At 45.7% G+C, this 14,907-nt stretch overlaps 2 protein-coding genes across 4 annotated transcripts in view; one reads left to right on the top strand and one right to left on the bottom strand.

Moving 5' to 3' along the window:
• The window catches only part of Mtor (mechanistic target of rapamycin kinase), a 105,841-nt gene that overhangs the window by 55,194 nt on the left and 35,740 nt on the right, over positions 1-14,907 (bottom strand). Inside the window, exons 24-26 of the mRNA XM_060379085.1 lie at positions 13,749-13,891; positions 11,515-11,677; positions 11,248-11,393 (exon numbers count right to left, since the gene is read on the bottom strand). Of these exons, the coding sequence (XP_060235068.1) occupies positions 11,248-11,393; positions 11,515-11,677; positions 13,749-13,891 (452 nt within the window). The remainder of the gene's footprint in view (positions 1-11,247; positions 11,394-11,514; positions 11,678-13,748; positions 13,892-14,907) is intronic.
• On the top strand, positions 1,723-7,437 carry Angptl7 (angiopoietin like 7). 3 transcript variants are annotated; one of them, XM_060379083.1, is made up of 6 exons: positions 1,723-2,309; positions 4,337-4,437; positions 4,965-5,159; positions 5,776-5,974; positions 6,163-6,361; positions 6,854-7,437. In XM_060379083.1, the coding sequence occupies exons 1-5, from the start codon at positions 1,961-1,963 to the stop codon at positions 6,330-6,332; spliced, it is 1,014 nt and encodes a 337-aa protein (XP_060235066.1). In that variant the 5' UTR covers positions 1,723-1,960; the 3' UTR covers positions 6,333-6,361; positions 6,854-7,437. The 3 variants fall into 3 exon arrangements, with proteins under 3 accessions (XP_060235066.1, XP_060235067.1, XP_021491892.1); XM_060379084.1 differs by having other exon boundaries at positions 6,163-6,356; XM_021636217.2 differs by having other exon boundaries at positions 6,163-7,437.

Raw genomic sequence — 14,907 nt, forward strand, 5'->3', positions numbered from 1 at the left:
ATTCTCAGCATCCTACTGAAAAGAAACGACTACTTCCTTGCATTTCCTTTTCTTTTTACCATGCCTTGAACTTGCTGTGTAGCTCAGCTGGTCAAAACCTTACAATCCTCCTACCTCTGCCCTCTGAGTGCTGAGATATTAGGACCACAACTAGCCTGCATACCTTAATGTTTTCCCTGATGTTGGCAGTTTCACTATCTGGCTTATCTCAAGACGCCGAAGATAATCTCCTATATCATTGTGTTATGATCTTGACTTTCATACCCAGAATTTAAATGTAGAACTGAGATTTTATGTATGGTGTGAGGTGAGGATCAAATTCGATTGTTTTCTGCCTGAATGTTAACCATCTGCTTCACTACACTTACTGCAAAGGTTGATTTGTCCCCAGTGCTCTCTGTGGCACCATGACTCTATGATTCTAGGACAGCATGATCAGCTGGGATGTTACTTATATAATCATACAGTACATGGCACTTCTGTGAGTCACAGTTTTAACAGAGCATCACTGGACAGACATGAGATTACTTTAAAGAGCTCCACAAAGTTTAGTAGACTTTGAATGATGCTAAACACTAATAAACTCCATGGAACCAATGAAGGCTATACTGTCCTGCTAGACTAGCTATTTACTAAAAAAAAAAAAAAAAAAAAAAAAAAGCTAAGGAGCCAGAAACCCCAGGTGGAAAAGGCTAAGAGGGGTTATGGCAGGAAGAGCTGTGCAGTGTCAGATTTTGGTGTGGGACCCATGCTGAGTATCAAGTCAACTGGATGCCTCAGCGGCTCACCAACACAGAAACAACACACACATGTTCCAAAGACAGAGCTCCTGCCATAATGACAAAGGGACCTTTGTCTACAGTTTTAGGGAAATTTTCCATGTTTTAACATGCTTTTAAGAAGAGCAGAGCCCTTCAAGTAAAGGGTATAAGAGCTATAATATTCTCAGACAAAGTCACGTGTAGGTACAGGGAGACTAACAACAAGCTGCAAACCACAATGCATGGAGAGAGGGAAGCTAGACTCCTGATATGGATTTACTAGGTGTCCGGAATGTTTTCTCTGAAGTATGAACATTGGGCAAAGGTCGAGCCTACTCACTGCTGCCCAGACACTGACAGAAGTGTGGGCAACCCGTCCCAGACCATGCCTGGCATGGCTGAGTTTTCCTCTCTATCGTCAAGTGATCTTTTTGGAAGGGAAGTGTGTAAAAAGGAAGACAGCCCCACAGATACAAACCGCTAATTCAGATTTAACAGGATTTTATAAAACACTGAATGATGACCAGAAAAAGAGGTCTCCAGCCAAGTTAAAACTCATCTTAGCCCAAATAAGCCAGAACCTGAGTAAACAGCATGGATTACCTTAGCAGGCCTCCCCAGCTCGGCAGTCTCAGGCCCAGCTTTTTCACTACCTCACCCTCAGTGTGTGTTATGTAACCTTCAGACAGGACTTTGGAAACTCTTGCACTCTGCCTTTCTGCTGATAGAGCTGAGCCAGTGACTGGCAGGGCATCATCTAGCAGGCACAACTGCAGACAAACTCATAGCCCTCCTGTTGGAGCCCAGAGACTGTGCAGACAAGGAAACAAACACTTGCCCTGTCCCCCTCCTCCTCTCCTCTGGCCTAAGTTTACTCTGACTTCACTCAACAGGCACCTGACCCTCCCAGATGAGGTGGGAGGGGCCTTAGCACACAGGGCCATGGTAGGGGTGGCGGTACAGGCACTGACAATATTTAAGATGCTGCCTTGGTAGAGCATTCAGACTTGGGAAGGAAAGTGTTCGCATATCCACTGAGATCCACTTCAGAAACTCTAGCTTTGAGAAAAGCGAAGAAAGCGCACAGAGGAAGATCACCAGGAAAGAATAAAACTGCCAGTGTGAGTCAGAAAGTAAGCTTCCCACTTCCACTAGGTACAGACTCTGAGAGGAAGACTTGTCCCACAGACCTACAGACAATGCTGAGAACAACCTGGCTATGTGTTATCCTCGTGGCCTTTGTCAGCAGCCCAGCATGGCTGCAGAAGCCTCCTAAACGTAAGCCACAGCTCAAAGCAGCCATCTGCTGTGAGGAGATGAGGGAGCTCAAAGCCCAGGTTGCCAACCTCAGCAGTCTGTTGGGTGAGCTGAGCAAGAAGCAGGAGAGCGACTGGGTCAGCGTGGTCATGCAGGTGATGGAGCTGGAGAGCAGCAGTAAGCGCATGGAGTCTCGGCTCACAGCTGCTGAGAGCAAGTACTCTGAGATGAACAACCAGATCGACATCATGCAGCTACAGGCAGCACAGACCGTCACACAGACCTCGGCAGGTAAGTGCTACCCTCATACCCCTCATCGTGCTCCTGCTGAGGGTCTCCTGGCCCCAGCACTGCTTTTGGATAGCCTGCTCAACACAGCAACTTCAGGGGCCTTTGGGAAGGGCACTATCTATAACTGCCTAGTCTTTGGGTCAGTGTTTAGCCAGGACCTAAAGGTCTCTATTTGAGACAAAGTCTCATGTTGCCCAGGCTGGCTTCAAACTCATAGGTAGCCTAGGCTGGCCCTAGACTCTGGATCCTACTGCCTTAGTCTCCCAAGCACTAAAAGTACAGGCATGAACCATCATGCCTGGCTCCACAGTCTAGCTGAATCACACCAATTTGGGCACATTAGTAGTCTGAGCTCCCCTCTGCAGCATGAAGTCTGTCCAAAGTCACTCAAGGTTGGTATGGCCTGACTATCCTTTACAGAGAGCTGGCAGACCATAAAGACAACAGGAGCAAACCACAAACGGCAACAGCTGATGCTCTAGATACAAAGTTTTACCCCACCCAGTGTTTTGATATCCCCAGAACATAGTGTGGATGGGTGCAAATGCCACTTATGTCACCTCGCAGGTACAGACACTGCTGCAGCCATTTGAGGAAAATCTTTATGCTTAAAAAAGGACAGAGTCCTTGAGAGTCCTGATCAATTTTCTCCCATGGTTGCTAATAAAACTCTCCCAAAAACTAGAGAACAAGCAAATGTAACACTAAAATACTGATCTTTAATGGCTGAAAATAAGGCACATACAATGAGTTCTTTGGGGAAACAACATTCAGTTGTTGGTTAGCTTGCCACAGATGAGCCAATAAGTGAATTTGCTGCTCAGAGAAAAATCTAATTTTCTGAGGTTACTGGAAATCATTTGGAATGAGCATCTTCGATAGATGAAGCATTTCTCACTAATGCTTACTGCATAATGAAGTAAGTCAAGAAGACATGATTAGCCTTCAGTAGGTACGACCCTGGCTATCCCTGGTTCAGACAAAGGAAAAGTTTTGCCCAAAGTTGAGCCTGAAAAGTCTGTTAGCTAATTAAACAGATACAAACTACTTTCAAAGCATGAGCCTCCTGACCCTCAGTTTGGGAATGGAAAGACAGGTGTTCTCATTTACCAGAAAAGCGAGTCTTCATTTGGTCTGAGGTGAAACTGGTCACATAGATCAGGCCAGATGCAGAGCTGACTGTACAATCTTCTTGCTCCTAGTAGTCGCCTGGGAGGAAGTACAGGTACCTCATTTCCCCTTCCCCAACATGCTGTGAGAAAACAGCGCTTTGGAATCTCCGGCTTCCATCTGTGCTTTTCCCTAAGCCTGCAGCCCAGTGGGTACCAAGGAAAGTCCTAAGATGATATGCAGGAATATTATAGCCACAGGCTCTACTAGAAGTAGCTACTTCTTTGAAGCCCCAGTACAGAGCTGCAGCCAAGGCAGCTTTTAAATCAAGCCCACGGGGAAGTGGCAGAGCCTCATTTCCTTGTTTTATTAAAACTTTCAGGGAATGGTCTCAAAGTGCTCCTTGGAGTTTTGGTTTTCATTTGAGCATGTATCAATATGAGGTCAGGAGGGGATAAGATTTCAAATATGTCTCCCTTAATTGAATACCAGTTGCCAATAGCTATATCTGAGAAATAACAACAAACCAAACCCTCTGAGATACTCAGGCCTTAGCCTTTAGCTGAGGTCCCACCAAAGAAGCCTTATGCTACTCAAAGGACAGCTGCCACATGACCTTCACAGACTACAGCATTTCTGGAGTTCATGGCATGAAACTACAGCAGGGTATTGACTTAACCCGAAGCTTCCTGTTTAACTATCCCTTGGCACAGGTGAAGGGCTTCCCTACTCTCCTGCCCCATAACCAAGGAAGCCCAAACATGCCCCTTCAAATCAATGCCCATGTCTCTAAATACCTCAGGGGAACTATCCATGGGTACCCTGAGAAGAAAAAGTCTTGGTTTTAATCCAGTTCAGATGTAACAGGCACGCCCTCTCAACCTCAAATCTCTTTTCATTCCATGTGTTCCTAACAGATGCCATCTATGACTGCTCTTCCCTCTACCAGAAGAACTACCGAATCTCTGGTGTGTACAAGCTTCCTCCTGATGAATTCCTGGGCAGCCCTGAGCTGGAGGTGAGGTACTACTGCCATGTCCTACCCTTTGTCCTCCAGCCCTAAAAGGCATGGAGACAACATGGCTTGGTCTGGTCTATAGAAAGGAAAATTCAGAGACACAAAGGCACCAGATGATGGTGCTATGCAAATGCTTAGTTTGTGGGATCCCCCATCCATTCCAGCCATCTATTTTCTCCAAATCATCAAAGTATCAACTTCTAATTGTTACCAATCACAAGTTCAAAGCTCTTGCAAAGTCCTAGAGCAACCGTTCTTTAGGAAAGAAGACATGAGAAGGAGGCACACTGAAGGACCTCATTTTTCCATTAAGTTGTGTTCACACTGGCCCCCAACCCTCACAGATATGATTCCCAAGCTAGCCAGCACTGTGCCCCAGCCCCTCCACACTGGGGGCACTAGTCTGCTGCACTGTGCAGAGAGTTCATGGGTTACTGACTCCGAGGTAGAGCACACAGGTTGGGAAGTCAGTCCTCAAGCTCCTGCCCCTGCCCTTGCCCCCGCCTAGAGAATCCTCTCTTCTTCAGGTATTCTGTGACATGGAAACCTCTGGTGGAGGCTGGACCATCATCCAGAGACGTAAGAGCGGCCTTGTCTCCTTCTACCAAGATTGGAGACAGTATAAGCAGGGGTTCGGCAGCATCCGAGGGGACTTCTGGCTGGGGAATGAGCACATCCACCGGCTTACCCGGCAGCCAACACGGCTCCGAGTGGAGCTGGAGGTAAGCTCAAGCTGTGAGGCCCTGACCAGCCCAGGCCTGCTGTGTATGTGGTGCTAAGGCATCACCACACTCTACTCACTACAGGTGGGGACAGTCACTGAAGAAATTTTCCTGAAGGCTCAGTGCAGTTAAGATATTTTTTTTTCTTTCTATCTTTCAGCATAGTTAAACTATAGCTGGCCCAGGTCTAGGAAGACCCAAGCCAGAATAGGGTAAACCCACAGTTATTGGGATGGAAACACCATCATCTTTGCTCTGGGATCTTTTTAAATACAAACCTCAGTGATGTTGGGTGGTTGAAGCCTCTAGATGGCTTCAAGCACGATGTTTCCAGTTATTCCAACAACACCTCAGAGTGAGATTTAACAAAAACATCACACACACATCTGCCCCTTTGAGACATGAAGGAGTGCAAACAGAGCACTTCAGGTCATATGGTGAGTCCAAACCCAAATTTGGACTCTGACTTGTAGCTAACATGGTGAACTCTAAGTTTTACCAAAGTTCCACCTCTGAAGAAATGTTTGGCTGTGGGGCTATTGAGAGAGGAAGGGCTCAGGGCCCGCAGCAATGAAATCCCTTATGGTTTCTCTAAGGCTTTGCTCCTTCTTGCCAGGACTGGGAGGGCAATGCACGTTACGCGGAGTACAGCCACTTTGCATTAGACAATGAGATGAACAGCTACCGCCTCTTCCTGGGGAACTACAGTGGCAGCGTGGGGAAGGATGCCCTTCTTTACCATAACAACACGGTCTTCAGCACCAAGGACAAGGACAATGATAACTGCTTGGACCAGTGTGCACAGCTCCGAAAAGGTGAGACTTAGGAGGCAGGGGAGAGCTCAGGGTCACAGTCCCACTAAGGACAAGCAGGGAGCTGCAGATTTGCACAGCTGGTGCTCTGGCTGTGCTGTTCCCTCTGCGATCAGCTTCAATGCCGTCAGTCAGCCACAGTCTAAGGAGGGCATCCCCAGCCTACTAGCCTCATGTGTTTCTCATACCAGGTGGCTACTGGTACAACTGCTGCACTGATTCCAATCTCAATGGGGTGTACTACCGCCGGGGGGAGCACAAGAAGCACATGGATGGCATAAGTTGGTATGGTTGGCATGGAGCCAACTACTCCCTCAAACGGGTGGAAATGAAGATCCGTCCAGAAGCCTTCAAGCCCTAAAGAGAAGACTGCAGAGCTATGCAAGTGAGGCATGTGGAGGCTGAGGAGGGCAGAGCAGCATGGGAGGAGGGTGGATAAAGGGTAGGAAGGGAATGGCCTATCACCTTCAAGGAAAAGCCACTCTCTAAGGCGCATGATAGAACTTGATCTGTGCCCTCAACATGAGCACATACACACACAATAGAACCATATGCACCAAACAGTACGAACTAGCAAATGGTGACACAGTCAGACCCAATGGGGCCGGCTACAGATGCCTCAGGGGGAGGACAGGGTGGGTCCACAGAGCAGCAGCTTATCTTCCACATGACTTATGTGTAGAAAACAGTAATCCTGAGGTCACTTTATCCATTTTCCCTGAGGCTTACATGATACAAGCAAAAAGAACTAAAAAGAACCACTGAGTTTCTCAGAGGAGAGGCCATGAAAAATGAAAGCGGATGGCAGAAGTGGCTTCCTATTCTTAAATCCCAAGACATTTCCTGTGTCTATAGGACTTGTTGTTTTTCTTTTTGAAACAGGATCTCTCTACATAGCCCTGGCTGTTCTGGAACTCACCATGTAGAGCAGGCTGGCCTCGAACTCACAGAGATCTATCTGCTTCTGCTTCCCACGTGCTGGGATTAAAGGCGTGCTCCACCATGCCTGACTTATATGTGATTTTCAAGACACAAAAATGTGGGGTTAAAGATCAGCTGTGCAGGTTGGACTTGGTTCAAGAAGTCTCCATGGTCAAGACCCTTGCAGTCAGAATCCTGGGTCAGGGAACAGCACTGCAAGGCACGGGGTGGGTCTGACACAGGAGGGAAGACTGTGGGAGATGAGCACAGCTTCTGGGTTGGATCCTAATACTGTCTTAAAACACTCTCAGTTAACAAACATACTCATTTGTTATTCATTCTGTGAGAAACAGACTCAAAGAGATACCCTTAAAAATATTGTCTATTAAGAGAAATATCTGGAAAATGAAGGCAGATGGCGCTGTGGTTAAAAACTTACGCTGTATCATAAGAAGCATCTTGCTTGTGAAAATAAAATACAGTAGTTTCTGTTTTAAACATTCAAACTACCTTTTTCTTTTACAATAAATCCTATGAAAATTTAAGTATTTTCTTTTTAAATTCTTATTATTACCACTGACAGCACGGTACAAACGTCAGGTAAAAAGTCACAGTACTTGGTGAACCGTGAGTTTATTCCATATTCAATGAAACCGAAGAACAGTATCCCCCCCCTGAAAAAAAGGACAGTGAAAAGGTGTGTGGGGGTGGTGTTGTGTGTTGGGGAGGAGGAGGCAAAGGGGGAAGCACGGGGAAGGGCACGAGCCAGTGCAGAGCAGGAGCAGAGCCCAGCACTGGCAGCCCCAACAGCAGCTTGGTCTCTTAACATTTTACAATAAAATGCTACTTCTACCTTAACACAGGGGTGTCCAGGGTTTTTCTCTTCATAAAGAGAACCACCCTCTAGAGAAAGTCAGGACAAGATAAGCCATGTCTCTTACTTAACAGCTTCTGTACCCACAGTTCTCTGGTTGCAAGGAATCTACTCTCTCATGAACAAGAACCTTGGGGATTTTTCAAAGAAATAAAGCAACAAGAGAAGCCGCATAAAGTAGGGATCCCTAGGGGAGAGCTATTCAGACAGGAACTTCCTCAGACGGGCAGGAGAATGAGATGCCCAGTACCACAAATTTGGGAGGATCAAGTGGGACAGGCTTCATGGGAGACTGCAGAGCAAAGAGCCCACACAGAAAAGCTGATGGTTCTCCCTTCTTTTAATATGATCTCCACAACCAAAAACTTCTCAGAGAGGGAGGATGAAGAACAGACAAGGCGTTCCTAGCCCCTCCATTTCCCAAGCACAGGCTCTGGTACTGGCTGAGGGGTGGACACAAGGATGGTACCCCCACAGCCTCTCACCAGAGAGAAGATAGAACCCCCAGGAACCAGAAGCAGAGCTGGGTGTTGCTGCTGAAGACAAAGGGTATTTCATTCTGACAGGGCCCTTTGAGAAATGAACAAGAACTACAAAGAACAACAGCGCTGTACAGAGAGGATTGCCACAACCAGCTTGACAATGACAAGCAGGTCCACTCAGTGAGCACCAGCCCTTGTTTTTAATTACACAGATGTCTCAATCAGAAATATCAAAAGAAAACGACATGTTGGAGCAGGGCAGAAAGTACAAAGCTTTGATGAGATTCTCTATCCTGAACAAAAGTAAGGCTGGCCGCTGGGCACTGTGGTATATGCCTTTAATCCCAGTCAGAGGCTAGCAGATCCAGCCTGTTCTACACAGAGAAACTCTGTCTCAAAACAAAAACAAAAGGCAGGCTAACAGACCTCTGTCCTCATGTGCTGGATAACCAAGAAGAGTCCCATGGCTATTCCAATGCATTTCCTAAAAACCAATTCCTTCTAATACACTTGTTCCCCTCAGAAGTGTTTATACTTTCTCATCTACGTAAACTTCAAATAATTTATGTTATCTCAGTCTTGACGCAGCTTGGAGGTTATATGTGGGATTTAATTTGCCCTCAAACAAATAGGTAAGAATGCCAACAGATAGGAAATAGACTGTTTAAAAAAAAGAAAAGAAACAGCTGGTTAATATAAGTGTATGCATTACCATAAGCTCTGAGAATACATGAATTAGCAAGAGAAATATGAGTAGGAAAAAAAAATCATCAACCAATGTGTGTGGGAGAGGGCTGTCAAAACAGCCAGGACACCTACAGTTTGCTAAGGGAGAGGGGCAGGAACTCAGAAGCCACTGAGAAGAAAGGAATTTATTCAGTGACTTGAGAGTCACATCCTCAAAACCACATAGTGAGCACACAACTCAAAGTGCCAAGACCCCAGGAGTTACTAGGTGACTCATCTACAAGCCTGGGGCAGCTTCTCAACAGCAGCTTTGACTGTCAACTTTCCCAGCAAGCTGCTGTGGAGGAGTTATGTCAATAATCACAGAATTCAGGAGACTGAGGCAGGAGGATTCGAAGTTCACTCTGTGAAGGGAACACAGGAAGACAGTTCTAAATAAATAAATACCCTAAACCAAACCAAATAAACAACAACCAAAAAGACCCAACAACCCCCAGAAGCAAAAAAAAAAAAAAAAAAACACCTTTCCCTACTGAAGATGGCCCCACAGTACAACATGACGGTGCTCAGAAGTGAAAGCTGCAGATGGAAGCAAAGAGATGAACTGGGGAGGCTCAGGAGGCCACCCAAGGGAACCGAACAGACCTGAGTAGCTTAGAGCGCATGCTTCCCTTAGAACCGAATTTACAATTAAAAGACAAACAAAACACATCAAACCCACAATCTATTTGCAGGGAATTATGATCACTTTCAATTACATTGGCTTAAAAAGTTAATGAGCACTTTTCTATTCTTACTATATCTTTCTGCTAAAAACTGCATTAACTTCAATGTTTCTATGATCGTCTCCAATGTAAGAAAAGCCAAGAGTGGGATAAGGAGCTTCAAATACCTTCAGAACAGTCAGCAAGAACCCAATGAGGAAAACGAGCTGTCTGAAGTTAAATTAAGTCGCCCAGTCAGTTGCCCTGGTTTTTGTCAGCTACCACATGAGGTTGTGCAAGTGAGAGACAAGGGAGAAATGCAGGTAGTTGTGTTTCCTGCTGAAGCAGGCCTTGAGGGATGATACATCTATAACTGTTCCCATAAGATACTTCAGAAATCAACATTCTCTATGTCAGTGAATCTGGGCAGAAGCAGGATTCCACATTGACCTTTTGGGTCACGCCTTTTAGCATCTGCTAAAGGAAGAATGAACACAGAGCACAGCTGCTGAAGCACTCTGCTTGGCAGGGTCTGTCAGCCTGCCCAGCAGCTTATTAGCTGTTGATTTGTCCTGAGCTATCTGCAGTAAAATAATGAACCAAGTTAGCATCTCCATGGAGATGATTAGATTCCAGAGTCAACATTCTCTAATATCATTAAGGGAAGTGAGCAGTTCTCTAAGAGCTGAAGCTAATGTTTCCAGCTGCTTGTAATTTCTTTTATTGTTGTTTTGCTTTGTTTTCAAGACATGATTTCTCTGTGTGCAGCCCTGGCTGTCCCAGAACTTGCTTTGAAGACCATGCTAGCTTTCAACTCAGAGATCCACCTGACTCTGCCTCCCAAATGCTGGGATTAAAGGCATGTGCTGCCCTGCCTGGCTGCTTGTAATTTCTAACAGCACAAAATTTATTAAACGATTTTCCTTTCCATACCCAGAAGACCCAAAACCATCTGAGGGGACAAGAGAACAAAGCTGAATCTGGAGGAAAGATCACTGCATCGCAGACTTTGCTCTGTATATTCACAGATTTCCAAAGGAGGAAGCATGGGCATTTTAAAAGACATAGTCTGTAAACCTGATCCTGCCTCTGGGTGGCCCCTGAAGCCTGGGAACCAAGATGCCCTAGTGTTGTTGTAAATTAAAAAGTAAGTATTGGGCTATAGAATGTTTATCATTAGCCCTGTAATTATTGCAGCGGTATTATCTTACCTGCCATCACAAATAATAAGACACACACACCTGTTAGATTTATAATTTCCTTATTTACCTTGGGCCAGGCAGATACTTCACTTACTCTGTCTCAGTGATCCTGCTCAGCATTACCTAACCCAGACACCCATCTCCTTTCCCAGACTGCTGTGGCCAGACAGCTGCTTCCATTAATTTCACCGGGACAAGAAAGAACAGGTTGGAAAACAACAGGAGTATAGGTGGTAAGGATCAACAGATGTGACAACTATGGCTTGACTACTGTCAGCCACCTGTAACTATATATTTACATGTACCAGCCAGACTTGATGGCAGATTTCACACAGCTGAATTCTCCAGCTGACTCCAGTGAAATGGGACAGGCAGAGGAAGAAAATAACAAATGTTCACAGCCTACCTGATGAGGGACTCAAGTATGGCAGGTGTGGGCCCTTTCTGGAACTCCAGTTCCTTGTAGTGTAGTGCTTTGGCATATGCTCGGCACTTGGCAGCTCTCTCACCCAAAAGCACGATGCCATTGTCATCTCTCAGTGGCAGGGGGCCCTATACAGAAAAACATAGGCACGTGGTAGGTGGGCACACACAGAGCAGGCTGTGTGGATGCTTCCCCTCCACCAGCTGGTCTCCTATCACTGTCCACTGGGACAGCTGGGGAAAGCCCCACCTTGTCACTGTGTTCCATGAACTCAGCCAAGTTCAAGAGGGTTTGCGTGACTTCGGCAATGTCTTGAGAAGTGAGGGCCAACTCAATGCTTCTGATGAGCTCATCTTGCTGGTCTTCATTCAGTTCAGACCAGCAGGACACAAATGCAGCATTGAAGAGATCCCTGTAAGCACAGGAACAGAGAAGGATGGTAATATCACCCCTCACACCTCTTGCTGGAGCCACAAGTACTATCAACCTGTTTCTGACACTTCAATGCTGCCTGATAGAACTTGTTGGACACTAGCCAAACCTTCCTCAAACAGCATAGTAACTGTGATGAACAAGGAGAGAATTTTAAAAGAACCACATGTACCTACTGATGCTAAACTTTTTGTCTGTTTGAGTCAGGATCTCACACTGTATGTATCCCAGACTGGCTTCAAACTCACAGTAATCTACCTGCTTTAATTTCCCAACTGCTGTGATTTTAGGCATCCATCATCAAGCCTAGCAATGACAAATATATCTTTTAGGGCAGGTACAGACAAGATACACAGGAACTATGGGAGAGTGGGGTAGGCAGAACACAGCAAACTAACTTGTCTTCACAGTTATGTTTCCTGGCAGTTTCTCCTCACTGGGATGAACAAAAAGAAAACTTTTTTTAAATTTCTTTATTTTTTTTTATTGTTTATTATTATTAGTTACATTTTATTAACTCTGTATCCCAGCTGTATCCTGCTCCCTTATTCCCTCCCAATCCCACCCTCCCTCCCTCAGCTTCTTCCTGCCCCCTTCTAAGTCCACGGATTGGGGAGGACCTCCTCTCCTTTCGTCTGGCCCTGTTTTATCAGGTATCTTCAGGGCTGGCTCAAAGTCCTCCTCTGTGGCCTAGCAGGACTGCTCCTCCCTTGGGAGGTGGGGAAGTCAAAGAGCCTGCCATTGAGTTCCTGTCAGAGATAGTTCCTGTTCCCCTTACTATGGGAAACCCCTACCAAGCAGCGTTTCAAAACAGATACTAAGACTCATAACCAAACCTTCAGCAGAAGGGGAGTTAGTATGACGGGGAAAGGATAGGACCAAATATATCTGGGCATAGGGTTTTTTTCTGAAACTGTTTCTCCAACCAAGGACCATGTATGGATATAACCTAGAACCTTTGCTCGGACGAAGCTCATGGTAGCTCAATAACCAATTGGATTCCCATAGGAAGAGAACTTTTAAATGAACAGATTTAGGAAATAACAGTCCTTAAGTGATCCCTGGAATATTTCCTGGACAGTGCCCAAATTCTTAAGATCAAAAATGGCAAAAGCAGCATCTGCTACTGCTTTCCAAGCATATTCAAAATGTTTCACTGGATAATTACATGAAAGAGCTGACAATAAACCCAAAGCAACATCAGAGAGAATCCACACAAAGGCATATGAGACTTCTGGCCAGTCTCCACTAGAAAAAGAGCTATTTCTAAGAGCACAACAACAACTTGACATCACCAGTGTCACATGGTTCAGTTACTCCCCAACATCTAACCTAACCATGCTTTCCACTCCACCTTTCTAGGCACCATGGCCTGTGGTGGGCGAGGAGTGGAAACTGGACACATCCCTGCAATGGACGAGTTTAGAACTTGATACTTCTTCACTTGCTGTTCCATGTTTCAAGGTTAAGTTAGGCCAACGTGTATAATTTTAGAATTTGGTAGGAAACAAACAAACAAACCCAAATTTGAAATTCTAATCTGACTTAACAAGTCCAGTGTAAATGAAGAAATAAGCTTTCCTTATCTAGTCAGAAGTGACAACGGATCCGTAATGTTTAAATTTGGGACAGCTTTTCTGGGAATGACACTGTGCTCAGAGATGCCCCGGGCAGAAGAGGGACGTGGAACATCAGCTGGGTATGTGTAAGCCAGACACTACAGAGACAGAGAACTTCTAGACATGCTTCTTAAACATTAAAAACAAAAATAATAGCAAAAAAACTCCTTGAAAGAAATACAGAAAACAAATCATGATCAAAGCTGTAGTCTTAGAGGATATGACTACTGCTAAATACACACGCCAACTGGCTCTGCTGATAACTCAATAAAATGCCTTACTTCTGCTGTTGGCTACTGAAATGGTTGTCCATTAATTAAATTACCATTTTATGCCTCCCTATAAACAATAAATGTCCACTGCAGGGGGGGGAAAGGCCTTGAAAACAGAGAAGAGAAGCCAGGCAGAGAGCTCTGGCATATCATACCATACCTGGCCATTGGGTTGTAGGCTTGTGCCAGGGCCCAGCATGAACGCAGGGAAGGCGATGAGGAGTCCTTCAGCAGCTCCAGACTCAACCGCCTCAGCCATTCCAACCAGTCGTCTTTGGAGACCCTTCTGGCAGCTCCCCAGGCCTGTGACACCAGAGGTAACAACAGGAAACCATTGGCTTTAAGGGTCATTTGCAAAGCGCTTCCACCTCTGTCACTGCTATTCTACTTTGATTTGTAAATTCATCCTATGATAGAGCTCCTCCAGAACATAAACAAGGGCGTTATTTAATTAAAATACATAAAGCAAAAGCGGCAGCCTCTGCAACAGGGTAGGAGATGTCCATTCACCACCTGCTTGGTGCTGGACACTGCAGAGCAGCATGGACAGGTCTGTTACACTAAAGGCTGCCTGCAAGGAAGCCTAAGCGCCACCTGCAGTGCATAGGGGAGCTCGGCATCCTGCACACCCATCTGACAGGGAAGTCACTCACAACAGAAGGAGAATGGAGAGGCCGTGACAGGTGGACGAGAGCTTTCCCTAGAGCACTTGCCTCTCCAGACAGCGAGCTCTGTGGAGCTGAGGTGTGCCTCAGTGATTGAGAACCTCATGTCTGAGGTCATAGCTTCCATCCTTGGCACCAGCGAGTATTCCTGGGGAGCTTGGGCAGGTAGGTGGAAACACCATGCTCTGGAGGAGTGTAGTATAGATGCTAAAGCCACACCCAGGACTCAAGGACTTGAATTTAAGTCTTTGCTATGTAACATTTGGCTCTCTAATCTTTGGCAACTGCTTATACCCTGTATCTGTCTCCTTCTTTATAAAGTGAACGTGTCTGCTTCTACTTCATAGAGCATCTTCAGGATAATAGGAATAAGCAGAATTAAGTCTAATGAACTTTAGCAGTGCTTGTGGCACTAGAGCAGTATTCAAGTGTCATAGCACCACTGCACCTCAAAAATAAGGGGATTTTCAGGGTGGGGTGCGCACACCTGTAATCCCAGCACTTGGAGTGGGAGAGGCAGACAGACCTCTGTAAGTTTGAGGTCAGCCTGGTCTACAAAGTGAGTCCAGGCAGCCAAGGCAACATAGATAAACCCTGTCTCAATAACAAAACCCAAAGAAACCAAAGTTGCTAAAATGACTGGTTATTGTGTAC

This window comes from Meriones unguiculatus, chromosome 3 (assembly GCF_030254825.1).
Source record: "Meriones unguiculatus strain TT.TT164.6M chromosome 3, Bangor_MerUng_6.1, whole genome shotgun sequence".
NCBI lineage: Eukaryota > Metazoa > Chordata > Mammalia > Rodentia > Muridae > Meriones > Meriones unguiculatus.

Excerpts from the sequence above, each read along its gene's own strand:
- Angptl7 (XM_021636217.2), top strand. The coding sequence starts at position 1,961 with ATGCTGAGAACAACCTGGCTATGTGTTATCCTCGTGGCCTTTGTCAGC. Across the intron at positions 4,438-4,964 it reads TGGGCAGCCCTGAGCTGGAG|GTATTCTGTGACATGGAAAC; the intron begins GTGAGGTACTAC and ends TCTCTTCTTCAG. Across the intron at positions 5,160-5,775 it reads GGCTCCGAGTGGAGCTGGAG|GACTGGGAGGGCAATGCACG; the intron begins GTAAGCTCAAGC and ends CCTTCTTGCCAG.